Genomic DNA, 26,557 nt, shown 5'->3' on the forward strand with positions numbered 1-26,557 from the left:
GAAAGACTTTCTACGCATAAATGAAATGCGATCATGTTTGGCTTCATACCAAATAGATCAATGGTATAGCTTATTATGAATATACCCTTTTGGCAGGGTATGTGCCCCCCAAAAGGAACATTATAAAGAAGCAAGGAGGAGCAGCAAAAGGCTGACTTGGGTTGGCTGGCTTGGTTGGCAGGCGACGCGACGTCTTGGCGGTCCGGATTTGGTGGCTGAAGGTGAAATTAAATGTAAGCAGGATATGGAGGAGGAGGGGCGCCAGGGATGCGTACTCCCCGGACGTACTATTATATATATACCATCATATATCTCGCAGATGCTGGGACCGAATGTATCTGGAGCGGGTTGTCTGCTCTTCACGCTTGATTATGCGTTTGCATGCACATAAAGGCAGAAGTCAAACACGGCACAAACCTCGACCTTTTTTATTATTATTATTTTCTTTTTTTTAAACACGGGTATTTACATGGCTGACTTTGACGGCAGGTGTTGGCTGGCAGTTGAGGCATTTGATGGCATTTCGTTCTGCAGATCGACTGGGATAAAAACTGCGTGCGTGCCATAAAAGTTATGGCATTTCTGGGGTCAAACTAAGGGGGTGGCTGCTGGGTGGCTGGCATTAAAAACCACAATGTCTGCGTTATAATGCTACATTTATGCACAGCCCGTTTTCGCTTTTAATTGCTTAGCTGACCTTGCTCGACGAGTGGGTTAATGGGTTAGCCCTTTTCGGTCGGCGCTATCGCTTTTAATTTATCCAATGGCCGATCTAGATATTGCATAATTGCAATTTCAATTTGCCAGTTTTAATATGCAGCTAAGGATGCGGGCGCTTTAGCGTTATAATTGTATGTTGCCACTTCATTGCTAATTAGTAGCTTTGCACAATTCAATCTGCTTTTTAAAAGCTGAAATTACACGAAAATGGCGGTTTTTTATATGTTTTTATAATTTATAAGTTGTAATAAACTGTAAGTTGCAGGGAAATTATTTGTTTCTGAAATTAACCAAGCGGAAAAATAAGACAATTTATCCTGATCAAGATTATATATACCATAATAATTTACCCTGAACTCAGCCATTATAACCTATAGGTAAATATATTTTGTCTTTACTTTAAATAACCACAATTCATCGCTTACGCTTAATTATTCTTTCAACTCACATTTATCCAAGTTTCAACGAATTTTCATTTTTTATTTTAGTTTGCACTCCTGACCCTCGAAGTATTTAAAGGTGAGCCATATCAACAGGCTCTCTATGGGCGCAATCTCTTGCCAACGGTTGCCAAGCTCTTATTTTGCTATTATTCTTTTGTTTTCGCCTCGTCTTTCCTTAATTATAAAGCTACACGAACCCGGCTCACACTCACACTCGGTTTCATACATATAAATATATATGGGTTTTTATAGCTCTACAGCCCAAAAAACCAAAATGAAGAAAAAAAATAATAGCATGGGAGAAGTGGAGGGAAAACTCATATTCCCATTGGCATCAAATTGTCTGCACGACAAGGTAACAGAGTATTAAAAATTTCAGCACCAGCACCAGCAGCAACAGAATTTTCTGACCAGCGTTCGTCCGAGATGTTTTCCCGGCCAGTTTGCCCCTGCTTTCCCAGAATTTCCCTAGCAACGCAAGCCGCTTAACGCAGCCAACTGCCAAATGTAAATATACTCCAACCCCAAAACCGACAAAAAAAATATAAAACTTTCTTAATAATACAACGAGCAGAAAAAAAAAGGCGGCCCAGAAGGAGGAGTAAACTCGGTCCAAGGCGACGGCAGACCCGCGAGGAAAATTCGCATTGTTTTCAGCTTTTCAGCGCCCAAACAACAACCGAAAAGCGGAAAGCCGGGGGTTTGGGCAAATAAGTGGGCGTGGCGTTGGGACGACGGTTTCCCAAAACCGGAGGACAGGCATTGGGAACTTAAAAACTTTGGCCATATCCCGCAGCTATGAACAACAGCAATCAATTTTCACATGCCGGCGAACAAATGTGCCCCACCAGGATGTCCCCCAGCGCAGAAAGGGGCAGAGGCGTCGGAATGGAGGGCGGGGGGCGGCGAAAAGGTGGTAGCCGGACTGCCGAAGAAGTAGTTTTAAATTATAATGCCCCTTCGCGTCGCAGATCCATTATGCTGGTCCATCATCAATGCAGGAAATCAAAGGAGAGCCCTTGGCAACAAAGGCAACACCGGAAGTCCCTACAATCCAAAATGAAGTCTAACACTAATTAACCCTTTCTAGTGTAAATTAAGCCTTAATTGTAAGGAGTTTGGAAACGAATCTAGCTAACAAGTTAACAAGTCAATAAATAGAAGAAACACATATGTTTTAGAAAATTATTGCTGGCACAGATGTATAATAATATGCAAACAAATATATATATAAACCTATATAGTGTTACACTTTATTGTTTAGCTAATTGAATTTAAGAAAGTATCATAGTTAGTTTAATTATCAGCAGAAAGTATTAGAAAGTACTATTTTTAATATAACCAAAATATTTTTGTATTATTTATTTTCTCACCTTTATGCTGTTTTTTAACCTGAAATTTATTCTTGATTCTAAAGTTTTTAAAAATATTCCACAAATGTAGTTTTGCTAAGTCCTGCGACTCCGTACCGTCAAATTCACACTTTTCATTTTCATTTTTAAAGAGCCATCACTGGACATTTTGTTCACTGTCATATTTGCCAAGCGCTTCACATCAAATCGCAATCAGGTTGGATAGATGGATGGATGGAACAGGACTATATATATATATATCGAGTGACGGTGGGCCGGGGCGCCAAACGTTGATTAATTTCTCGTTTTTACGCCATTTTCTATTTGTCTTGTGCGGTAATTACGACAAGTCCTTGAAGCAGGATGGATGCCCAGATGCCCAGATACTCAGATAGCTGGATAGCCAGCCAACTTCCTGCCGCGTGTCCAAGACAAACACGAAAATTTCCGAGGAGCGTCAGAGTCCGGCGGTTCCGATCCGCTCCGCTCCGCTCTGTTCCGCCGGACAGACGGACGGACGGATTGGACGGACCGCTTCCGGTAATTGAATCAAATGAAGCAGCATTAGTATTAGCTTCTTATGGTCGGTATCGCTCGGGAGACGCTTCCTCTGGCATAACTTTATTTTTGTAAATTAATTTTTAATTTAATGTACGTGTGGTGGGCGACGCGCTAGTTTCACGCCACGATGGCCGGAGCGACAGGAAGTGGGCGGGGCCAAGGACCCACCGCCCACCCAAGGCAAACAGCCAAAGCAAAACAAAACAAGAGTGGAAAGCCAAACACGAATGGCCATTGGACGTGGAACACTGTATGCTCTAATGGAAAATTTTTTATTTTTTTTTATAAATATATAAAGTTGAAAGTCCTGCAGGACTTTTAAATCAGGACAAGTTAAATCATGTTTGCATAATGACAATAATTTTGAGATAATTTATAATATTAACGCAAGCTGAGCTAGGATTGAATTCTAAATATAATAATCCCAAGTAAAAATTATTAGTTAATTTTTGAAAGTGATCTACAGATTAGTGTGCATATTAATATTTTTAGAAAACAGTTTTGAGTTCCTCCGATCGCCGAAACCAACCGCAAATACCCTTCATTTCTGTAGCGGACCAAGAAAGCACCCGAAAATCTGCCCAGAACGAGTAGATGAAGTAAATAGTCCCTGGCCCCGGCTCCACACACAAATATAAAGTAGGAAAAGCAGTTTTCAGCTGGTCAGCAGGCTGTCGAAAATAAAAGTAAAACAAAGTGGGGCGGCGTTGAAGGGGCGAGGCGGTCTACGGTATAAAGCGAAAAGACGACGAAATACTTTTTCAAGATAAACGGAAACAAGCCAAGATGGAATTAATTTTCCGCTTTGAACAAACAAGCGGATGTAAATAAAAAAAAAAAGAAACACACACAAAAAACGAACCAGGAACCAGCAGCAACCTAGAGAATCCAGCGAAGACGTCAAAGTCAAAGGAGTGGGAAAAAGGACCTTCGCAGGCGCTCCAAAAGGAAGTAGACGCACTTCTGGCCAAGGGGAGTTCTTGGGAAATGGAGACTCGGAGGGTCGGTTGAACTGGAGCTACGATGTCTGCCAAGTTTAGCAAATTCGGCCTGGACACGGGCTGGGCCAACGTTATGTGCTGTTAATGAGTGCACAAGAAGTTTAATTGTATGACTGCCTACACAGCGAAAAATGAGTGCTGCAAACTTCATTGAATGTTAGCTATATAAAGCGCAGAATGTATTGAATTTGGAGGTATAGTTATATCTTATTTGTAGGGATACAATATAATATGGCCAAACTTAAGTATCTCTTTTCGGGCATTTTTAATTTTAGGCACTAAATATCTTTCTTCCTACTTTTGCTATGAAAATCTTTGTATTAGTACGATTTCTTTCAGTGCAAATGGAAAACTGTGAGGAAAAACAAGGAGATGGCCTCAGATGGGCGTGCGGTAACTACAACACACACGCATATTGACAAATTGCAATTTAAATAGACAGCAATAAGTTAAACAGACGCACACACTCAACGCATTAACATGGGGCGGATATCGAAGGGAGTTGGAATTGCGGGGCGGCGGCCGAAACACGCCACGTCTAATTAGTTTTGCTGGGCGCTCCGGGAGCTTGTGGGTCAGGGGTCATGGACATCAGTCGGCCGAGATGGTAGAGATGAGCAATAATTAGGCAAAAAGTTAATGCGATCGGGGAATTACAATGCATTTAGCCACGGATAGCTGCCATTGAACAAGAGACATAAATTAGGGAACAGTATCTAATGTAAATGTTAAGGCCAAACCCACTTAAACATACCAAAGCTTGAAACTTGATTTCTACTGTGTACAGCAGTGCACTTAGTGACGAAGCGCACCTGTTTACGTTTGTAGCAAAAACAGGGAAATTGATAATATAATAATTTTAAAAATTTAAGTTTTTGTTGTATGTCACATAAATTGTGGTTTTGGGGGTTCAGTGTACGTGATTTAGCGGGTTATGCAGGATAGTTCTTTATTGTTTGTGTGTGGCAAATGTTGATGGAAACATTTACGCACACACGCACACAATTTAACGCGTTTACACACGCTGATAAACAGCAGACACACACACTCACAGAAATAGAGATGAATAGAGGGTAAGTAGTAATTGATGAGTTTCCGTTTATGGGAACATCAATCATACGCACTGTGTACCAACGCTTTGCAATCAGGTTAAATAAATAAGTCAACCACACTCTTTGCTTCTCCTTTATTTGGCAATGCATGGTCAAAAACTATCTAGCACTATATACATGGTTATGGTGTGTGTATTCAAATCTCATGTTTCGGAATTCCTTATGACAGCTGCATTGTTATTTGAATCAGTTGCAATTTCTTTCGTTGCGACTGGAAGACTTTGCCGCTTGGTCCAACATAGAATATTCACCCAAATCAATCCACAAATACCCATATAGATGACACGGAATCGGGGTGCAACCAGGGAAAAGTTCAAGGCCTGCGCGGGCAACCAGAAAATGCAGGAACGCATAAAAGTCGGCACGAATTTTTCGCGGAGTTCCAGGAAAATGTCCTCAGAGCCCTCCATGATGGACATGCCTGGAAATACAAATTAATTTGTTATTTGTAAAATACCAAAGAGCATAAACATACATGAACATTTATATTTAATTTAATATACATTAATTAATCTTTATATTTAAAAGTATGAGAGGAACTTACCTGCATAAAACACAGTCAATAGATAAGGCGTTAGTACAAACTGATCAAGCACTAATTTTTTAACTATGATAACCTTAGTGGTGCCAGGAAAAGCGCGATCTAACCATTTGTACCTGGGAAATTAAATTTTTAAATTATTAAGATTAATGCTTAATTATATTTAAGACATCAAAATAAAAGCTAAAGCAGGCTAGTTAAGCAAGATCATTTTTGGTGCTTTTGAAGTTTCTTCATATAGTGTGTTTGCATATTTGTATTTAATTTATGGTGTGAGTATTAATTTATGTGTAAGTGTTTCATACATTGTGTATGTGTTCGTGATATGTTTTTATAATATTCCGAGATGTTTATCCCGCATGTTTGTATATCCTTGTGTGCATCCTGTTTTCTTTGTAAGTTTTGTTTTTCGAATGGGTGATCCCCAGTAGCCAACTTCCTTCCAACTTTATCATTCCAAACTTACGTTGCATTTTGACTTTTATGTCGTGCAAATACGCCCCATTTTCTCAGTGCGTTGCGTGCTTTTCTGGGCAGCTTTTCCCTCTCACTCAATTGATGAGGAAAAGCTTGGTGCTCTGGTGGCGTGGGTGCTTCTAAAGAGAAAGTGTGAAGAGAAAGTGATAAAAGTGGCGGAGAGACATGCTCTTGACTTGCGACACGTGCTCATGGAGCTTTTACGGAATCGTAAACAAATTGATAAAAGTCAAAAACAACAACAGAAGCGTACGGCGAAGCAAATTGAGGAAATAAAAAGAATGGTTAAATGGCGAGCATGTAAGTGTGAGTAAATTGAATGGTCCACAAATGTGTTAGTATGCAGACACAGCCTCGGCCAACGTAATAGCTCCGATTTATACCCTAATATATATATATATATCTTCTAAATCATAATATTTTTCTAAATCATAAAATAAAATCAGAAATTATTAGAAATTATAATAAAAAGTTTTAGATTTCATTAAATTGGATTAGAAATCAAACAAAAAATCAGAGCTACTATGTCGACCATCACTGTTTACATGTACAAGTAATAATAATATGTGGCTTTGTATGTACAGATTCATAAAACTGAAAGGCACGAACCAAAGGTAAAGTGTTGGGGCATATACTGCAGTACCCATCACGGCATATCTTCCTATTGTTGCATAATCGATATCCTCGGGCTTGCTCGCCGTCTACAGGGCACATAAATAGGATTAGAAATCGCCAGATATACCCCTCGGACATCGGATATATCTCCCAGATCATATTCTCCACATAAGTGTCTGTAAATTATATTACTTACGGCCAACCAGCGTTTGGATGCGAATTGCTGGGAATACTCGGCGCCCACATAAAGACTCCCATAGATGGCGCTATTGGTGACGAACGGATATCGATGGAACAAGTTGCGAACTCCCGAAATTAACCGAGCCATCATCTTAATTGCTTAAATTTGGATTAATTTTTATAAAAGATTTTTTGTTACAACTTTCTAATGAATTTTTTTTTGGAAGCGGCCAGCCGCCAACGCTGACGGAGCTTTACTGAGGAAAATTCCAAGCGATGGCTCAGCTGTTACAAAAGACAATAAGTAAAAAGCAGAGAGCCAGGCATAGATAAAAAGAGAAAGACGGTCAGCTAAGAGAAAATAAACATGTTTACATTTTTTGAATGCAAGCAAGAGCGTGGAGTAAATTTTGTCTTTCTTTTTTAATAAAAGCTTAAGAATGCAGTTAACTAAGCGATATCTTAGAGCGCCTTATCAGTCTTTACAGATTAGATTTAATTCAAGTACTTACTTCCAGCATTTATAATAATACTTCATCAACGAAATTTAAAGGGGAATTTAAAAAAAAATTTAGTAGGCCATTGAAAAATGGGAATTGGTTAACGAGTTCGAAACAATGCTAAAAAATCAGGAAATTGTGATGATGGGCATCCGAGGAACCCAAAACAGAACCGCGGCTGAGACTTCCAGTACTCCATTGAAATCGCTGTATAGATTTAAAGAGGTGAAATAAGAATATCCAAAGTAAACAGTTTCATTTTTGATTAGGATTTATATTTGGGTAGATCTGACGAATTTTACGGCGACTATTGGAGCAAAGAAAATATTGATACTTTAAAAGTTTTTTATAAACTCTTACAAACTAAAAAGCAAAAATGGTACAAAATATAATAAATAAATGCCTAACGAAAATGCGGTTCAGTCTGGATTAAAAGAATGAATATTAATATATTATTATAAGTTATTAAATATATAAATTATAAAATCGGACTACTATATCCGCTAGCTGTCATAGAAGCAGTCGGAAAATTATGTAAAAATATTAGAAAATGAATTTTTCCATTTTTTTTTTAAATTTTTAATCTCTGCGAGGGTATATAAGCTTCGGCTTATCGAAACCAGCTTCCTTTCTCGTTATCCTTTGGCTTTAACTATATCTTTTTGGATCCATCAGCATCAGATGTGATCACTAAAGCAGAATATCAATTTAATGGGTTAAATAGTCGTTGGCTTAGCAGCCTTGTGTCACTTATTATTTCATTGGATCAGCTGTTGTTATCGTCTTTATAATTAATTGTAAATAGCAATGCCTTTATTGACGGGTCAACAGCATTTTTTCAGTAAGAAAAGGATAAAATAAATAAAGACTCTCGGAACAAACGCGGCCAGCTTGTAGGGGTATAAACACCTCAATCTAATGACGCTTCACTCAATAACCGCAAAATGATTATTAAATGCACTCTACTATTGCTTTCTGTCGCTGGAGGTTATCAAGTGACACCAAATATTGAAGAAAGTGGTTTTTCTTATCAGAACATTACCAAAGGTGCATTCGTTAAAATCGGACGCGGTTATTATTACATTGAAACTAAGAAGAGAACAAATTTGATTGATGCATCCGAATCTTGTCATCGGAAGGGTGCTCATCTAATTGTTTTTGAGACCATTGAAGAATGGGACTTGGTTAACCAGTATCTGTTTAAAAACGATATAGATGAGTTGTACTGGACTTTGGATGCGGATGTGGAGCAGGAAGGAATCTTTGGAATCATTTCTATAAAATTAGATCTATTCAACCAGGATGTATCCCAAACCAATGATAGAATCGAGTATTGTGACTCCACGAAATATAATTTAAATGAATTAAATGTAAATGATGAGAAGTGCAAATATGAATGCCTCTACATATGTGAAAAGTGGTATCCAATACTAGAATCTTTTCATATCTAGTTTAAAATGTCATATGCTGGAAATTAATATATTTTTGTTTACATAGTGCAAAAACATCATCAAGAATTTTACTGAAATCCATGACGCATAGGCATCTCTAGAGTATTCTCCACATTCTCTACCAATTGCAAAATTACCTCAATCAAGTTTACAATACGTATGTATCCCTCTTAATCAAGGATACATGCAACTTCTCTATGTCAGCAAAACCGAAAATGGAAAAACTGAAAAGTTTGGCCCATAAAAATGCAATAAGTGTATCAAGTCTTGGCAACCCTTTTTGGCTAATGGCAATTTACGCACGACTAACAAACACCAGAGGAAAGCTGGGAAGGCAGTTGGGGAAAGTCGGGGAAAAGCCTTCAGAACATATGCGAGGGAATGAAATCGGTGGCGGAGTAACGACAACTTTGATTGAGTGCCGGGGAAACTGAAGGCAAAGGTGTTAAAACTGAAACCAATTTAAAAAGTTGTGCGATACCATATGGAAAGTGAGCCCGGAAGGCAGCAACTTTCGGTTAGCTGTTGGTATACTCGGAAAAATCTAAGAAAAGCTTCTGAAACCAATGTTTAGTTTGTTGCAAAGTTTAGTAAATATTGCTATATTCATAATAGAAAATATAATTACACAACTTTTTGACTTCCTGCTCTTAAAATTAAAGTCTAAACATTGATAGAGAATAAATTTTACACAAAAGCAAATATTTTAAAGGCGAAGTATTTTTTTAGATTTATTTATTGTAGTGTACCCACAAGTAGGCAGTCAGTTAGTGACAAACAAGCCGAGCACACAACGCAGCACACACCTGAGTACTTTCACAGTCAGGTGACAAGACGGAGACATCGACGACGACAGCGACACGAGGTGGGAAAGGACCAAGGATGAACCTGAGCACCCTCCTGAGGAGTGTGAGCAACGGTCTTGGCTTCGGAACCGCCACGAGAAAGAGCGACTTGGGCCGTCACCTGGGCACTCCTAGCTCCACGTCGAGCTCGTCTTCCAATAATTCAAATTTGGATCCCGTTTCCAGTCTCTTAATTCCCTCGGAGGACGAAGACGAGGCCATATCACTGGGCGAAAATCACCTGGCCTCAGCTGATGCCAGTCTGAGCAAAAACCAGTCGTCCAATCCCTACCAGCAGACCGTCCAACAGATACTGCGTCTGGTTAACGAACTGGAGCACACAATTTACGAGGATCGGCAGCAGGAGTTCAAGCTCCGAATGGCCCTCGATAGGCAGACAGAACGGGTTCAGGAACTGGTGTTTTCACTGGACACGGAAAGGAAGCGAAACGAGCGACTGGTGCAGCTGCTCCGGGGAATCGATAGCTCCAGTTCGGGTGAGAGCGATCCGGAGAAGACGGGCCCCAGCGGCTCCCACGTGAACTCCATTGGTGAGCTGTACGACTCCATCAGTCCCCTGCTGATGCAACAGCGGTAAGTTTTTAACCATATTAGAAAAGATATATATAGTAGTAAGAAAATTTTTTAGTTACGTTGAGCTCTCCGTGTCCCATCGCCAGAGTCGTCGGCAGTTAGCCAAGAGGGAAAAGGCTCTCAAGGTACTTCAAAGCAAAACGGAGCAGCTGCACTCCAAATACGACGAGCTATTCGATGAGTACCGGAGTGAACAGCGCCGCTTCGAGATGCTGTGCACCCGCTATATCCAAATGCAGTTGAAGAAGAAACAGCAAATCTTCAACCTGAAGAATACCCTCGGTCAGGCTAGCGAGTGTATATTCCATGCTCAGGTGGTTATCGATGAGTGTTGCCATGCGGAGAAGCCGCCCATTTCTCCGGAGAATCTGGAGAACTTTCGCAGGAATCTGGAGTGCTTTATGGATGCCCTCAGGAACTGCTGCTGCCTGCGAAAAGTCCACGAGCTTCAGCAGCAGCAGCTCAAGAAGGAGGAAATGGAAAAGTGTCAGAGCCAGAATCCAGTCGATGACTTGCTCACTCCGAGGGCCAGGGAACGCTCAAGTCAAGAGCAGAGTAGTGACACCTACGTTCAGAATCTCTCCAATCGACATCCTCGATTTCGACGTTACAGGCATTCAGCTCGTTAAATCTTCACTTTTGGTTACTACTTAACGTTAGGTTAACTTTGAAATCTTTTAACTAGAAAAAATTGGGTCATTTAGACAATGGAAAGTGTCAAAAATAACAAAAATATGTTTATGCGAAATAAAAAAAACTAACTAAACCATACATTTTATTATTATTGCGTAATTTATAATTGCATAAAAGGATCAAAAAGCGAAAATTTAACTTACCGCTTAAGGAAACTAGATGGCCATGAAAAATTGGTTCTATATGATTATTTCTGTTAACTTATTCCAATCGAAGTATATCTGGAATTTGAACGAAACACTGAGATAAAAATATCGCCAAAATGTCGACACAAAGACCCAAAACCATGTCAACCGCAAAGGAGTCCTTTCGAGCGTCCGCGGTCAGCGCAGACAGCCGATCCGAGGTTATCTCTCACAGTGACTCGGATGAAGAATGGGAGCCGGGGAATGAGGATAAGCCGGCATCTGATGTCACCATCTATAACTACTACAACATGGGACCAGCATTCGGCAAGAAGTTCCCATTGCCGTATATCCGCTTGATGATAGCCCAGGTGGTCAAGGAGAAGCTGGCAAACAAGACCTATAATCAATTGGAAGCCCTTAAGTGGATCCGCGAAGTCGCCGATGACATAAACATAAAGATGAAGGGACGCGGATCTTCTCCGAGATTCAAGCACGTGGTTAACGTAATGCTGTACCAGCAGACCGGAGCCGGATGTTTCTATGGAGCTCGCGCCATTTGGGATGAGCTGTCCGATGACTACGTAACCTTCACCTTCGATGGTGGCAGTTTTATCTGCATTACTGCCGTTTTTGGTTGCTATCAGTACTAGGTTGAAGTACAATCAATCAAATATAAGAAATTGTTCAGTATTATGCAGTTGAATAAAATGGACGTGAACTGTGTTGCGTTTGATTGTTCAAACAACACGTAAAAGAATTCCCTCCAAAAATTCAAATTTCAGTGTTACCCTATTGGTTGCGCATCAGTGTTACCACATCCACAACCCGACACAATCAGCTGACACCCGCTCTGTATGGCAACACTGTAGCACGCACATGTTGTTTATGTTCGAAATTCACGAATAATTTTATTTTACGCCGCAGAAAAGCTCAATAAATGCAATCAGGATGAAGGTGAAAATGATTAGTCGCAATCCGGATAACTATGTCCGAGAAACCAAACTGCAACAGCACAAAAGTAAGTTCATATACGAAGGAAGACCAACGTATTATAAGAATGCCACTTTCAGTGCCCAGAAACTACGATCCTTCGCTGCATCCTTTGGAGGGTCCCAGGGAATACGTGCGCGCTCTGAACGCCACCAAGTTGGATCGAGTGTTTGCCAAACCCTTTGTCTGCAATTTGAGCGGACATCGCGATGGAGTCTCCTGCTTCGGAAAGCATCCCAAGCAACTTTCCACCTTGGCCACCGGCGCCTATGACGGCGAAGTGCGCATTTGGGACTTGGCAAATCGTATTAGCTCCAGGAACTTTGTGGCCCATGATGGTTTCGTTCGCGGCATTGTTTACACCCAGAACGCAGCTCGCATTTTCACCGTGGGCGATGATAAAACCATCAAGGTTTGGAAGGCAGAGGCTCCGGAAGTCGGCGAGGATGAGGTGCCGGTGAACACTATACTGAGTAAATTTGGACTGCACGGCATCTCGCACAATCGCAAGGACAACAAGTTCGCCACCTGTGGCGAGGTATGCGCCATTTGGGACGAGAGTCACAACGATCCTCTGAAGACATTGAAGTGGGGCGTCGATACCCTGCACACCATATCCTATAACCCCGTGGAAACAAGCATCCTGGCGTGCTGTGCCAGCGATCGAAGCATTATCCTGTACGATCAGCGAGAGGCGCAGCCACTAAGGAAGGTCGTCCTCACCATGAAGAGCAACAAGCTCGCCTGGAATCCCATGGAGGCGTTCAACTTCACAGTGGCCAACGAGGATTGCAAGTGAGTGTAACGGTTATACGAAGAGGATGTGTTGCTAAAATCTTTATTTCTTACAGCCTTTATACCTTTGACACTCGCAAGCTGCAAACGCCGCTGAAGGTTCACTTTGACCATGTTTCCGCCGTCACTGATGTTGACTACTCGCCCACTGGTAAGGAATTCGTCTCGGCCAGCTACGACAAGACCATTCGGATCTACAATGCCCACCACAGTCACTCGCGGGATATTTACCACACAAAACGCATGCAGCATGTGGTCTGCGTGGCCTGGTCCCTGGACAATCGATACGTTTTCTCCGGCTCCGACGAAATGAACGTCCGCATGTGGAAGGCGAATGCCTCCGAAAAGCTGGGCGTCATTCGTCCACGTGAGCGCGTCAACTTCAATTACCAGGAGGCGCTGAAGCAAAAGTATGCCGCTCATCCGCAGATCAAGCGCATCGCCCGCCATCGCCAGGTGCCGCGTCACGTGCTCAATGCACAGAACAAGATGCGCACGGTCAAGGAGAAGGAGCAGGTCAAGGAGGCCAATGTGCGCAAGCACACCAAGAAGAGCAAGAAGGTGCCCTACGTCAGCGAGAAAAAGAAGCATGTGCTGAAGGAGGAGGTGTGAGGATGATTGCTTACGACTGTAGTTGGATAAGTTTGAATAAAATTGATTTTTGTAAGGAGACTATGTATTTACGCTGTCTCGTATATATTGAGGAACCTAATATTCCTCGAATTTCAGACTTAACACTCATTGTTCTCAAGTGACTTTCAGTTTGGTCAAGGCAAACAGAAGCTATCAGCGAATTTGCTTAGTTTAAGCTATTGTTTGGTTTTAATGCAGTGATACTAGAAGAAAGAATATGTTTAATGTGCTGATAAACTCTAAGGAATACTCTCCTGTTGCTTTAGAGCGAAAACTCATTTGCTTTGCCATGCAGCAACGTTTCGCGGAAGTTTGAAATTCAATTCGTATCCGATAAGCCCCCGCGGGCGATAACGTTTTGGGGAAAATCGGAGAGACGTGTCCATTTCTAGGGGATTCTCGATTATAAAAGGTTGCCAGCCCCGCCGTTGGTGCTCAGTATTTGTTCGTTTGTTGTTACGGCAGCCGCCAGTCGGTCGTTAGTTTTTGTTTTCGTTCATTTGTTTATACTCGCGCGGCACTCGGCCCCCCCACCCGTTCCCACATAACCCGTTTGAAAGGCATCAACTGAGTAGCATTGGAATCATGGAGGCACTGGGGGATCTCTTGGCGCCACACAGCGAACTAATCGCCAAGGTAGCCGGCACCATAACTACCCTGCAATTCCTGTCCGGAGTCGTTCTGATGAACGACATCCGCAAGAAGGGTAGCAGCGACGTCTACCCGGTGGGCCCGTTTCTCTTCGGAGTGGTGCTGTAAGTAACCTAATTGGGATTCCGTGATGCTCCACTGCATACGACATCGAGGAAAACTAGTGGGCAGGGGGCAGGAAAAGCGAAAGCGAGTTAAAAACACAAAAGCCAACGCATCTGTGTGGGAATTGATTAAATTTTTGAACTGTCGCCATGACAGCACAGAATCGAGTCTCTTCAAGGCCGCCAGTGAATCGGTTTTGCACTTGATTCAAGAAGATAACAATGGAATCGATTACATCACTGCGATGGCCAAAAAGGGAATTCCACTTCGATCCTCCGCGACCGTTACATTTCGAAATCGTTAACCTTGTCGAGAATCCGACAGCAGCACCTTTGCCGCCTTATCGATGCGAGACCCCTCCAAACACGTAGCTCTTATCTGGAGTGTATAGTTTTAGAGCTCCTCTATTACGAATGCTGATCCGGTAGAGTCTGTCCAAATCTGGGAGAGCCGCTAATCGTTTATATGACGGGCGAAAGATACGCGACTCGCCCTCTCCACGTGCTCGGCATAAAGCGGGGCTGCCCAGATTCCAAAGGGGGTGGCCACCAGTGGTGGCGATGGGAATATCTTGTCAGCTGTACCCACTATAAATATAATCTTCTCTAATTATAGCTGTAAGGCTTGCCCATTACTGCATGTGAATAATAGTGTTTGCTGAGCGAAATATCTTATTTTTTCAACTATACTTCCCATAATAATACATTTACTTAATCAAATCCAAATTCCTGCTGGCTAAAACACTAAATGTGGACGAACTCTCGTGGCATTTACCTTTTTATTTTTAAATCGTAAACTTTCCACTGTTTGTTTTGTGCATCTCAAAAGATGATAAAGTGCCATATGGCAGCAAGTGAGTACCAAGTGAGTGTGCCATCACTGCCGGGTTTTACTGGGGGTGGTTTTCCGGAAGGTGTTAACTTGGACTGTGTCAAGTGTAAGGACCCGCAGACATGCAAGCGAAGCAACAGTTGTATGCTAAACGAATTCCACTCCACCCAATGGGCGCTCGAGGTCTGGGTCAAGGGCAGGTTCCGCGGCCAGTTTGCAATTCATTTCGCCCAGCACGGGTGTATTTCACCATTGTAGTGGGTTTGTTTATAGGTGATCGATGATAATGCTGATTATTTGTTTTCCAACGCGTTGAGCTCCTTATCAAATGCTACGTGTACCATGATTTGCACGCCGGCCCTATTATGCTTATTTATCTATCCCCATCTAGTATAGAATCTGATAACACAATTAGTAAGTGTAAACTGGTTTTTTCAATGAACTGGCAGACTGAAATGTTTATACTAATGGTCACTGGAGCACTTTAAATGAAAACTAGTTCCATTTCTCTTGATTCGAACTTTCTGTAGCGATTTACTGGGTGAAAACTGGTTTGGGCAGGGTCAATTATTTTGAATTAATTATAATATCTTCAGAAAACTATGCTCTATTCTACAAGTTAACTGGAATTTATAAAATTTCGAGCCCTATATATAAGAATTTTTTAAAATGATTAGTCTAATTATAAGATAAACTTCCTTCCTAGAAAGAAGCTTTATAAATTGCTGTTCTGATTTTGGGAGTAGAAATAATATAAAAATGTTCTCATGAAAGTAACTAATTAATTAATAAATTGTTGGACTTTCTAGGACCATTCTCAGCTTGAAGCTGGCCAACATTATGAATGATGCTGCCATGATCAATACGAATTTAATCGGCCTGGTGATCAACTTCGTCTTCCTGTTCGGATTTTACTACTACGCCTCGAGCGCCAGCAGGAGCAAGATCTGGAAGCAGATTGGCTATTCCTCGGTCTTCCTATTGGTCATCACCGCGTATGCCAACTTCGAGGATCCGGCCAAGATCGAGTTCCGCCTGGGAATGCTGATCACCGGCATCCTGGTTTGGATGGTGGGCTCTCCCCTGCTGCATCTGCCGAAAATCATTGAGAAGAAGAGCACCGAGGGAATGCCGTTCCCAATTATCTTTGCCGGTAATCTGGTGGCACTTTCCTGGACGCTGTATGCCATCTCCATCAAGAATACTGTGATGGTGGTAAGTTAGCAATTAATTCTATTAAAAGAGAAAGTAAATGTGAACCGATATTATTCTATTTCAGCTGCAGAATCTTTTGCTGCTGGTCCTGGGCGGCATTCAGCTCTCCATGTTCGCTATTTATCCCAACAAACCGGCTGCCAAGAAGCCCAAGGACAGCAAGAAGGACAAATAATTGAAATCGAACGCTTTACCTAGAAAAAAGGACAAATAATGGGTTGTTGCAACAACATTACCAAGTAATAAGTAGCTAGGCTCGAGGAATAATCAAATTATTGCTTGAATTTACACTAAGCCGCCGCAAGAAAACTAAATTTGAGCTAAACAAATTATTTTTCTATATAGGAAATATTTTCTTAGAACAAATCCAGCTAACTAAGTTGCTAGCTAACCTAGAATTGTTATTATATTGACTATTATTGTATATAACTACTACATACTTGCAATTTTTGACAATAATTCAAATCTTCCAAATGCATACGTATTTATAAAGTCAACATAATATGTAATAAAACAATCTGTTACAAAATCGAGTGAGTTGAGGGTGGATGTCATTGGGCATTTCCCTTTTAGGCTGCTGGCACCGTGGAGTTGTAGTGGGCGCCCAATTGGTATATGTGGCGGTGGTAGCAGATGATCAGCGGCGATCCACCGAATTCCTCTTGCCCCAGGAGCGTCGGTGCTCCTTCCGCTTGGATAACTTCAATGGGCACCCGGAGTAGCGATGAGATGGCCTTCAGTTCTATGTGGCCACCCCAAGCGTGAGTTTTTGCTATGTCGTGGCAGTACTGTTCGAATTGCTGATCGTTCAGCAGGTCTCCTGTTTCCGGGTGGACCATGTAGGAGATAAGCGAGTCCTTGTGGGCACGCACATAATTGGCAGTTTCCTCCCGCAACTCCTGAACACTGTGACCTTTGGTGCAATGATTATGGATTAGTTTTGGTGCTGTATGGACTGAATCGTGAAGCATTACCTGGAAGAGCATTTACAATAAGTTGGTGTCTGATGGACTGATACAAGCAGTCGCCATCGGAGGGTATATTGTGAAGGGATAATTGGCGTTGGGATAGCTTTGCTGTGATCTGTTGCAGTTCGATTAACTTGGGTGTTGGCTGATTGGCAGCATTTTGCAGCTCCGTCTTGATCTCCGCCTCTCGTGCACGTGCCTCCTTGGCCTTCTTGTCCCGGCGTTTCTGTGCCTTGGAAACACGCTGATTGGGCGCCAGCTGTTCCTCCTTTTCCTCGATTTCATCGTCGTCTGGCACTTCAGTTTCCGGCTTTTCCGCTGGCTCTTTGGCGACTGCTTCCACAACCAACGGTGCCTCTATGGCTTCAGCTGCCTTCAGTTCCGCCTTGTGGCGCTGCTCCAGCTCTCCCTCCAGGCGAGCCATCTCCTCCAGGAACTCCTTCCGCTTGTTTTTATTATTTTTCGGCGCATTCTTCTTCATGGCCTGCAGCTTGGCCTGCAAATCCTTGCGCTCGCGACGATGTCTGGCCCCTATGTCCTCCAGACTGACATCCTCCAGACGGGATTCCAGCTCCGCAATTGCCACATCGCCGTCACACATTTTGTTTTATTTAATAAATAACAATAAACTTAATCCTGACAAAAAAATATTTTGGCAGGTTTTGGAAGAGTGACCAGCTTGCTGCCGTTAGTATATACTGAAAGCTGTCGGAAATATCGGCACCGTTAAAATATACTTTTAGTATTTTGACTGCATGGAAATATACCAAATTGGAATTTAAAAATTCTGAAATGTAATGAATAATCTTTAAATAGACTTAATTATTTCTTGTTATATCATTTGGGATGGCAAATTTAAACAAAAATTTAAAGTACGTTAAGAGGTGAATATCCATTAATTTTGACGCTCATACAAAGTAAATATTCGCATTCCCTTTCCCCCCATTAATTAAACTTTTAAAGTATTTTTGTTAAAAGCGAAAATGATTTTGTTGATTTTTATTTTGTTTATGCTAAACATAAATCGTTTTATCGTGAGAAACTAAATACAGGCAACGCCAGTGGTGAGAAATCGGCTCAACCAATTCCTACTTTGGATATTTCTAAATCTTAACTAGAGTTGACGTAATAAAATCCAATTATTTTAGTATGTACAGGCAAATATTTAAACTGGAATCGGCATTTACAGAATTGAGTAAAACCAAAAAACCAAAATCAAGTTGATGTTAGTTTAATCCTTATGCTTTATACAATTCACACGAGTGTTGTTGACTTTAAAAAACTGGCAAGCCATCCAGATGACACGTTTCTTATAAATCTATAACACATTCTTAATTGTAAATCTGAAATCGTATTATTTACATTGGCCAACGGCGACGACTCTCAATTTACTCCATATACACACTTATAAGCGAGATGAACCTATGCCAAGATTTGCCACCACGGTGGCCTCCCAACCACTAACATCCAAAGTGATATTTACTTAGTCGCTAGCCGAAAACTAAGCAAGTCTCTCGTCACGTCTCGTTTCGCCCACTATCATCTAGTGTGATTTTGCCCATGTCCAGTCGAATGTACATGCACAGAAGGAAGCACTGACTATCTAGGAATTGCCAAAGATCAGGCTCTGCCACTCAATCGATCCCATTCGATCCATCCTACAGGCTCTTGGTTATGTTCTGGAAGAGGCGACGTCCCCACCACGACTCCAGGTCGAAGGGCTTGAAGTCCTGCAGTACTGGACTCGGTGGCTCTACCCAGACAGTGGCTGTCGAGGCTGCGGGCACCGGGCTGTTGGCCATTATGCTCTCCACTGGACTGGCGGCGCTGTTGTTGTTGGCATCCGCTACAGGTTTCTCAACAGGCTTGGCGGATGAGCTCGAGTCGTAGGGGTTCTTCGCCACCAGCATGTTCCAGGCTGCCAAAAAGTAACAATAGTAAACCACATTTATAAAATACTTAAAAGTAAATCTTTACAATCATATTTCAGACTTACAGTCGTTTATGTAACGTATTATTTCCTCATGCTGCGGCGTTATCACCTCATCCTCGATCAGTTTGGTTGGCGTTATCCGCTTGGAGGCGAAGCTCTGTTGAAACACCGGACGTGGTATGCTGTTTTTAAAATCAGGAAATATGCATACAATTTTAATAACAATGTGCTTGAATTTCAATTTAAAGGCACTTATGCAAACCACACAGATCACAGCAAACATGTGGACTACGAAAATAAATCACTTGGAGAACAAGGTGGGGTAACTTGGGTTCGACAGCTTGCTACTCAGTTCGAGGAACGCTAAATGCATTTTAATTCGAGAAAGGCGCTGCAGTTCGTCGATTACAATATTCACATTATTTTGGCCTTTAAATGTTAAAATTACATATCGAAGAATCAATTACAAGCTCAATATATGTAATATTAATGTGTATATATTAAAAGTATGTGTCTAAAAAACAATTACAAACTCAATATATACTTTTATAAGTAATTGAATACTGTTATTTTTAAGAGCAATGAGTACTGATAAGCTATCTACAGTGGCAGATAGTAAGCAGTGCCCATCCCATTGACTGACAAGGATTTGTGGTTTATTAATTTAGATAAGAGTATTTCGGCAAGGGGTTAAGTAATTTTTATCTTGAATTTCTAAAAATAAAAGCAATCGCATGAAATAAAAGACAATTGGGAGTTCATAAAGTTAATATTTAGATAGAGATATTTTCTGTTAAGCTGAATTGGCTATGGGAAATTCTAGAAAGCTCGCATCCATAAAGCACTTTCAACAGCCAGCGTAACACAGCTGACATAAGAGGCGCAAAGATAAACAAGAAATGAGATACACTCTTCAATTTCTACTCTGAAATTGCAAGTTTCGATTGGAGCTAGACTTTCGGAATAAATTCACACCCTTCCACGTAAAATAAGTAAATTAATCAGCCTTGTTTTGGCACAGCCTATGCCGAGCATTGCCGAGAAGTTACGTTGGAGCCGTGACGTAACGGACGTGGAAAAGTCAATGCCTCCGGGGCATTTAAATTAAAATGGAGCCGATAACCGACGCCTGACCCACGTGTTTCCCATAGGTCTCCTAGCGAGAATAAGACTACTTGCTCGGGAGCAATTAGCATTACTGTGCTAGGTCGCCACGGATTCTTGCGATAAAATGTCAGCGCGATAAGACGAGGGTCTTGAACCCCAGCCCCGCATTTTCCCCCGTCACTTTTCCCGCTTTCCACATTTCACCATGTGCCATCCGTTTGCATAAGCACCCAAGATTCGGGTATGGGTATATATGATGAGCATGGCATTCTTACTTTTTGTGCTCCTCGGGACTGTTCAGATCGAAACTGGCGTTCTTGCGGCCGCTCTCCTTGATGCTTTCGAATTTTTCAAAATTTGGTGCCAGGCCTGCGGATGGAAAACATGCGATGGAAAGCTATAAAATACGTATTTACAGTGGAAAACGCCGGCAAAACAAAAAGTTAACAGAGCCAGAGAGCAAGAGCGGCAGATAGAGAGAGAGAGAGAGAGAGAGAAAGGAAAAGAGTATGTTTTTGTGACATAACAGCTGTTCTCTTGAAAGGGTCTATTGTGGCATTATTAACCATTATTACTATCAATATTTTGGACTCACCGCGACGCGTTTTAGCAACAATTTTGCTGGGTCCCTTGTTGATTGTGTACATGGTGGTGGGGAGATGGGGAGTACCGGGGTAAAATATACTTTGTCCTTTCGATTTACGTATTGTTGTTTTCGTTTCAGGCAACGAAATGCCTCGCCGACTGCTATGATTTTGAGTATTTTTCCGCTCTAGGCAATCATATGATCATTGGCAGCCCAGCCTGCCCCACATCGCCTCCTTTAGGCCTATTGTCATCGTCTCGAAAGGTTACACAATACACTTTACTTAGGGCAGTGATTCCCGATTTAGCACTCTTTGATTCTGATGGCTGCCGCACCGCGCTCGTATCAATTGTTTTCGATTAAAATCACCGACAATTACTCCTGGAAACGCGTTTGTAATGTTCTGTGTTCGGCGGACGAGGCTCCAATGCAAGTGCCCCATTCAAATCGCATAACGAAATGTTAAGAGAGACACTCGCAAAGAGCCGTATGTAAGGGCGTTCATGCGGCAGACAACTCGACTTTCAGCAGATCGTAATTTCTTCATGGCAATAACCCAAGGCAGCTATTATATTTGGCAAGCATTTATTTCTTTGGGCTTTCAACTATAATGGGAACTATTAATTGTTTAAGAAAGTCTTTATTTTATAATATCAAACAGCTTTTGGTTTCATAGTTCGCGAACTCGATGAACGCATAAACTGTACAACCGATACACGTGTATGGTCTCCATATGATACCGCCAGTGTGTGCACACTTTAAGACGGCAGTGTGTTCTTTCACCTGCCCGCGATTTTTAAAAAGCGTATTAAATGATTAGAGGCTACGTTTAAAAGACATGCCGTTAAGTTGGATTTTTATTACTAATGTTTCATGTTGGTTGATTGAAAGCATTTTTAGATCCAATAAATTATCTTGTTTATATTATTATCTTTGAGCTATTATTATTATCTTTAAAGTATTAATATTTATAAAGTAATATATTAATATACTGTATTAAAAAAGTGATGCACCTCAAGCATCAAATTTGGGAATTGTTACGAATTCCTTTCTAATTTATTGCGATTAGTAAAAGGCGGACATTATGGCGGTAGACTAAAACCCATTACTACCTGCTCGCATAATTCTGAACGCATTAAAAAGGGATTAGCGAGAATTTTCAGCGGAAATTTTAATTACGAGCAGGTAGCGCCATAAAAGTGACAGATGTGGAAAACGGATAAGCTGTATTTTCCGCGCAGATATTTATGGCAGTCCTGAAATTGCACACTCAAGTGGATATAAAGAAGGCCGGGGGCAAAAGGAAGTCAGTAGCAAATCAGCAACGTCAAGCTTCACATTAACTTCCTGATCAGCCAACCCAGCAGTCATTATGTCGTCGACCAATGAAACCAACCAAGTGCTGCAGCGCCTGAACAGCCTGAAAATCGTGGAAACCCCAAAGGAGCAGAAGGAATTTGGAAAACGCGAGTGCTACTCCCTGGACAGCAAGAAGTATTCCCTGGTACCAGCCACCCCCAGCAGCTCAGGACACGGAAAGTTCCAAACCGAGCTCAAAAAACGCCGCAAGAACAAACTGAATCGCCTTTACACTTACGAGGCTGACAAGAATTTCATCAAGGCGCGCAAGTCTTTAAACTTCTAATCATAATACGAACCGATGTAATCACCTTAGTCATAAGCATCATTGATTTCAAATCGTACAGTCACAATTCTTTTCACGCTCTGACACAACACAAATAAATATAAATACTTTTGAAACATTTTACGTTCCGCGCCTTTCTCTAACTTATCGATATGTGGGCAGCCAAACTGATTGTGGTCACACTGCTGCTGCTGCATTTGACAGCCCTGGCGCTCAGCTGTTCGTGCGGCGAAGAGGCGAATTTGGAGTGCGGTTGCACAAAACATCACTAAAAACACAAATACTTGGAAATATTACACAAGTTATTGTAAATAGAAAGAAAATCACAATTTAGTTAAGATGGCGGACATAACGGCAACCAGCGAAGGTAGTTCGAACACCAGTGAGGCAGTAGTGGAGCATCAGCAGCCAACTTCAGAGTTTTTACAGCGCAAAATCTATTTTTTGGTGGACCAATTGCGAACTTACCATTCGGAACTACCCGAGTAAGTCCTTGATATTTACTTTATTTAAATAATTAACGCCATTTTTGATTAACAGAAACCTGCAGACACGCATTTCCTACGATCTACTCACCGAACTCGCCAATTGTGTGCTAAACGAGGGCATTTTTGTTATAGTAAAAGCATTAATGGAGCTGCAACACGAAACCGAAAGACACTTGATTAAAATACGGATGCAGGCGGAGAACGAGTATGAAATAGAAGTGGCCGAGTGGAGGAGCAAGATCAAGGATCCCGAGGAGCTGCGCCACATATTGGGACTCATGAAAATTAAGCACACTAAGAAACTACTCGAGTCGGATACGAAGATTATCGAAATTCTAGATCAAAAGGTGAAGAATTCATTATCCTATTGAGTCGTTCCATTCTACGGAATGTGAAATCCATAATCTATAGATTAGATATATTTTTCTAAATGCATAATGATCAAACGGCATAATGATCATAATGATAATTATGCATAATTGCAGTGAAATTATAGATAAATCATATTTACATATATCCAGATCGGCTTTATTACTAAGATATTTTGTTTTGTAATACAAAGTATTCTTAGTCATAACTTCGAATGCTTATATGGGAATACGAATTTAGATTTTACTATTTTTACTTTCTTCGTTTTTTGATGTTGAACCAATCTAATCTAATATCATTGCGCAGGTTAACGACCAACAATCCACACTTCAGAAGGCCGGCGTTCCCGGCTTCTATGTCACCGAGAATCCCAAGGAGATCAAAATACAAATGTTCCTGTTAGACTTCATTTTGCGTTTGAGCCGGCTAAAATACGAGCCCGGCAAATAACAGTTAGTCCACAATCCGGAGAACACAAAAGACTGCACTTGACTTGTTTAAATTAGAATATTGAAAGCAATTAAATTATAACCCTGATCAAATGTCCCAGCTGTACGATCCATTGTGGCCCCAAAGAAACCTGTAGCGCTGCGCAGTTTTAATCAGCGTAGAATCGGGAGAGGAAGAAAGAGACGGGGCCGGCCACCAGAAGACTGAAGAGCGGGAGAATTGATAACGATAGCGCGGCACTCTCCACATTCGCGTAGAAAGCGGGAGAGGCGGCAGTATAAATTGGACCGACCTTTCTGCAGATGCATCAGTTCAGCTTTAAATGTTAAAAGCGACACATTAAATAAACAACAATTTCAACTAGTGAAATCATGTCTCTGACTATTACTTCCAGTGTCACTCATCCTGAGCTCAAGGATCTGGTGAGTAATTGGTCTAGTGATTGGTGCCTAATCCTGTGACTAGTGATTTCTAATGTCCTGCGGCTTAGTTCGAGCTTAAATGTAAATTACAACATGCTACGATAGCTAATGAAATGTATTTAAATTTTTTTTTTGCCGAATCGTGACTTTAATACACCTTTAAACAGCAGTGCCTCTAATATTTTGCTGTGAACCAACATGAAATTAAATTATTTGATGCACAGCACTTAAGTAATTTAATAGTCTTAAAGTTTCTTGAACCCCCAAGGCCGGGTGGCCAAAATGTTCATGTGCTTAGTCATAAAAGCCAGTTTCCGACATCTAATGTTCAGAATAATTAAAGCTCATGCGAGCACCTTTTTGTTGGCTAGTTGAACTCAGTTTGTTTTGGCCAGGTTCAGTTGCTTCCCAACATTTGAGCAGTTTACACATAATAATGTTTTCGCGACTGTTTCGTAATTTCAAGGCGAGTTTTACACACCTAAAAAACCGTATATTTAAATGGATTTAAAAGTGATTTAAGCTAGGATTAATTTAGTTGTTAGCTGTGCGAAGTGAAGCGCTGTTAGCCAACGACTTTTACTTTCTTTAAATCAGTTTTTCCATTGACCTTGATTTTGAAATTGATTTTGCAATAGTGTGTGCGAGAGAGATAGTATTTTCAATCAGCTGTTCGACAGCTGCAAGTGCAAGGCGAAGAGAGCGAAAAGCGGAAAGAGCGCGAGAGAGAGAGTTTAAAATGAGCGCACAAAGTGCATTATTATTTTGCTGACGACATCAGACGCGAACAAAGCCCCAAAAAAAATAATTAAAAGCTGCCGAATATTGCATTTATTATATACATAATTTTGTGCTTAAAATGCGCTGTTTGCCGGGCTACGGTTACGGCCTCACGTTTCTGTTTTTGGTGTGCGCTAAATACGCATAAATCTAATATTTAAAGTTTTAGAAATCTGTTGCTCATACTCCCCTTTCTTCTTCTTCTCCCAGAGCACCGTTCGCAATGAACAAAAGGAGCTGAACATTTCGCCGGTTCACGATGTGAATGTCACCAAAGCCACGGCCACCTTCGGCATGGGTTGCTTCTGGGGCGCAGAATCCCTGTATGGAGCCACACGTGGAGTTTTGAGAACCACCGTGGGCTACGCCGGCGGTAGCTCGGATTTGCCAACGTACCGTAAAATGTAAGGGAGCGAGTAGAGAGCATTAATCATCCATGTGTCTTCCTTTCACGTCCCTACATGTTCCATCCCATAATCCTTACGGATCCGGTACTAACCACCAATCTCAACAGGGGCGATCATACGGAGGTGCTGGAAATCGACTATGATCCCACAGTCATTAGCTTCAAGGAGCTGCTGGATCTGTTCTGGAACAACCATGAATATGGCCTGACCACGCCCATCAAGAGGCAGTACGCCTCCTTGATTCTGTACCACGATGAGGAGCAGAAGCAGGTGGCTCACGCCTCCAAATTGGAGGAGCAAGAGCGCCGTGCTCCGGAGGTCATAACCACTGAGATTGCATCCAAGGAGAACTTTTACCCAGCCGAGGCGTAAGTTTTAACTAGGAATATCTGGTTGCCTTGATATGAATTTCCCCGTTTGCCCATAGGTACCACCAGAAGTATAGGTTGCAGGGCCACAAGGATCTCGCCTCCTCGCTGAATCTCAGCCCCAAACTGCTGCAGACCAGCTATGTGGCCACCAAACTGAATGGCTACCTGGCCGGAGTCGGCGGCATCGAGCAGTTCAAGTCGGAGGCGGAGACCATGGGTCTGACGCCCACCCAGCGGCAGTACTGCTACTACCACGTGGAGCAGAACGAGGGCCAGGGTCTCTACTGCTGACATGGCCGAATCTGCATAGACGTTAAGCGTAGATCGTACACCTAGGGGGGTAATTTTATGGATAGTTTGCTTGTTCAAAAACAAATTGTGTATTACATAGACTTAGAAACGCATGAAATATATATGAAACACATATATTTTATTATTATAATAAAAATATATCTCAAACTAAAGTTAATGTTTATGGTTTTTGATGCAGAATCTTCTGCCTTTGCAGATTGCTCACTTGTAGTATTATTTCGCCACAAAGGCAACGAACTTAATTTGGCTTGCATCTGAACGATAAAATATCTGCAGATACGTACTA

The 26,557-nt window shown here is 41.7% G+C and overlaps 11 protein-coding genes across 18 annotated transcripts; 8 read left to right on the plus strand and 3 right to left on the minus strand.

The window, feature by feature from the left end:
• Positions 1–5,248: 5,248 nt before the first annotated feature.
• Positions 5,249–7,806, minus strand: LOC6738142 (mpv17-like protein). 4 transcript variants are annotated; one of them, XM_016169494.3, is made up of 5 exons: positions 7,515–7,801; positions 7,019–7,161; positions 6,817–6,908; positions 5,734–5,846; positions 5,249–5,610 (listed from the first exon to the last, which is right to left on the minus strand). In XM_016169494.3, exons 2-5 carry the CDS (start codon positions 7,151–7,153, stop codon positions 5,333–5,335), a joined length of 618 nt encoding a protein of 205 aa, XP_016031973.1. In that variant the 5' UTR covers positions 7,154–7,161; positions 7,515–7,801; the 3' UTR covers positions 5,249–5,332. The 4 variants fall into 4 exon arrangements, with proteins under 4 accessions (XP_016031973.1, XP_016031974.1, XP_039149349.1 ...); XM_016169495.3 differs by lacking the exon at positions 7,515–7,801 and adding an exon at positions 6,197–6,326 and having other exon boundaries at positions 7,019–7,160; XM_039293415.1 differs by lacking the exons at positions 6,817–6,908; positions 7,515–7,801 and adding an exon at positions 6,197–6,326 and having other exon boundaries at positions 7,019–7,157.
• Positions 7,807–9,701: 1,895 nt separating this feature from the next.
• LOC6738143 lies at positions 9,702–11,161 on the plus strand. Its single transcript, XM_002084920.4, has 2 exons — positions 9,702–10,392; positions 10,448–11,161. The coding sequence occupies exons 1-2, from the start codon at positions 9,836–9,838 to the stop codon at positions 11,019–11,021; spliced, it is 1,131 nt and encodes a 376-aa protein (XP_002084956.1). The 5' UTR covers positions 9,702–9,835; the 3' UTR covers positions 11,022–11,161.
• A 109-nt stretch (positions 11,162–11,270) lies between these two features.
• LOC27206762 (dynein light chain Tctex-type protein 2B) lies at positions 11,271–12,007 on the plus strand. Its single transcript, XM_016182571.3, has one exon. The coding sequence runs from the start codon at positions 11,348–11,350 to the stop codon at positions 11,861–11,863; it is 516 nt and encodes a 171-aa protein (XP_016031976.1). The 5' UTR covers positions 11,271–11,347; the 3' UTR covers positions 11,864–12,007.
• A 28-nt stretch (positions 12,008–12,035) lies between these two features.
• On the plus strand, positions 12,036–13,677 carry LOC6738144 (DDB1- and CUL4-associated factor 13). The gene is made up of 3 exons (XM_016171517.3): positions 12,036–12,231; positions 12,284–12,998; positions 13,055–13,677. The coding sequence occupies exons 1-3, from the start codon at positions 12,162–12,164 to the stop codon at positions 13,608–13,610; spliced, it is 1,341 nt and encodes a 446-aa protein (XP_016031977.1). The 5' UTR covers positions 12,036–12,161; the 3' UTR covers positions 13,611–13,677.
• Positions 13,678–14,039: 362 nt separating this feature from the next.
• Positions 14,040–16,621, plus strand: LOC6738145 (sugar transporter SWEET1). Its single transcript, XM_002084922.4, has 3 exons — positions 14,040–14,386; positions 16,028–16,433; positions 16,498–16,621. The coding sequence occupies exons 1-3, from the start codon at positions 14,217–14,219 to the stop codon at positions 16,606–16,608; spliced, it is 687 nt and encodes a 228-aa protein (XP_002084958.1). The 5' UTR covers positions 14,040–14,216; the 3' UTR covers positions 16,609–16,621.
• A 133-nt stretch (positions 16,622–16,754) lies between these two features.
• On the minus strand, positions 16,755–18,120 carry LOC6738146 (deubiquitinase OTUD6B). The gene is made up of 2 exons (XM_002084923.4): positions 17,408–18,120; positions 16,755–17,346 (listed from the first exon to the last, which is right to left on the minus strand). The coding sequence occupies exons 1-2, from the start codon at positions 18,000–18,002 to the stop codon at positions 17,003–17,005; spliced, it is 939 nt and encodes a 312-aa protein (XP_002084959.1). The 5' UTR covers positions 18,003–18,120; the 3' UTR covers positions 16,755–17,002.
• Positions 18,121–18,616: 496 nt separating this feature from the next.
• LOC6738147 lies at positions 18,617–21,515 on the minus strand. The gene is made up of 4 exons (XM_002084924.4): positions 21,037–21,515; positions 20,717–20,810; positions 19,398–19,516; positions 18,617–19,319 (listed from the first exon to the last, which is right to left on the minus strand). Exons 1-4 carry the CDS (start codon positions 21,086–21,088, stop codon positions 19,060–19,062), a joined length of 525 nt encoding a protein of 174 aa, XP_002084960.1. The 5' UTR covers positions 21,089–21,515; the 3' UTR covers positions 18,617–19,059.
• A 776-nt stretch (positions 21,516–22,291) lies between these two features.
• Positions 22,292–22,767, plus strand: LOC6738148 (protein Z600). Its single transcript, XM_002084925.4, has one exon. It carries the CDS (start codon positions 22,400–22,402, stop codon positions 22,670–22,672), a length of 273 nt encoding a protein of 90 aa, XP_002084961.1. The 5' UTR covers positions 22,292–22,399; the 3' UTR covers positions 22,673–22,767.
• A 57-nt stretch (positions 22,768–22,824) lies between these two features.
• On the plus strand, positions 22,825–23,124 carry LOC6738150 (gonadal protein gdl-ORF39). Its single transcript, XM_044923129.1, has one exon. It carries the CDS (start codon positions 22,825–22,827, stop codon positions 22,942–22,944), a length of 120 nt encoding a protein of 39 aa, XP_044779064.1. The 3' UTR covers positions 22,945–23,124.
• On the plus strand, positions 23,012–24,348 carry LOC27207250 (gonadal protein gdl). The gene is made up of 3 exons (XM_016182976.3): positions 23,012–23,157; positions 23,213–23,507; positions 23,836–24,348. The coding sequence occupies exons 1-3, from the start codon at positions 23,012–23,014 to the stop codon at positions 23,977–23,979; spliced, it is 585 nt and encodes a 194-aa protein (XP_016031979.1). The 3' UTR covers positions 23,980–24,348.
• On the plus strand, positions 24,261–26,423 carry LOC6738151 (peptide methionine sulfoxide reductase). Of its 5 annotated transcripts, none has more exons than XM_002084928.4 (4): positions 24,261–24,401; positions 25,392–25,585; positions 25,696–25,956; positions 26,016–26,423. In XM_002084928.4, the coding sequence occupies exons 1-4, from the start codon at positions 24,351–24,353 to the stop codon at positions 26,248–26,250; spliced, it is 741 nt and encodes a 246-aa protein (XP_002084964.1). In that variant the 5' UTR covers positions 24,261–24,350; the 3' UTR covers positions 26,251–26,423. The 5 variants fall into 5 exon arrangements, with proteins under 5 accessions (XP_002084964.1, XP_016031980.1, XP_016031982.2 ...); XM_016171519.3 differs by having other exon boundaries at positions 25,392–25,573; XM_016171521.3 differs by lacking the exon at positions 24,261–24,401 and adding an exon at positions 24,744–24,867 and having other exon boundaries at positions 25,392–25,573.
• The last annotated feature ends 134 nt before the right edge of the window (positions 26,424–26,557 follow it).

This window comes from Drosophila simulans, chromosome 3L, assembly GCF_016746395.2.
Source record: "Drosophila simulans strain w501 chromosome 3L, Prin_Dsim_3.1, whole genome shotgun sequence".
Taxonomy (NCBI): domain Eukaryota; kingdom Metazoa; phylum Arthropoda; class Insecta; order Diptera; family Drosophilidae; genus Drosophila; species Drosophila simulans.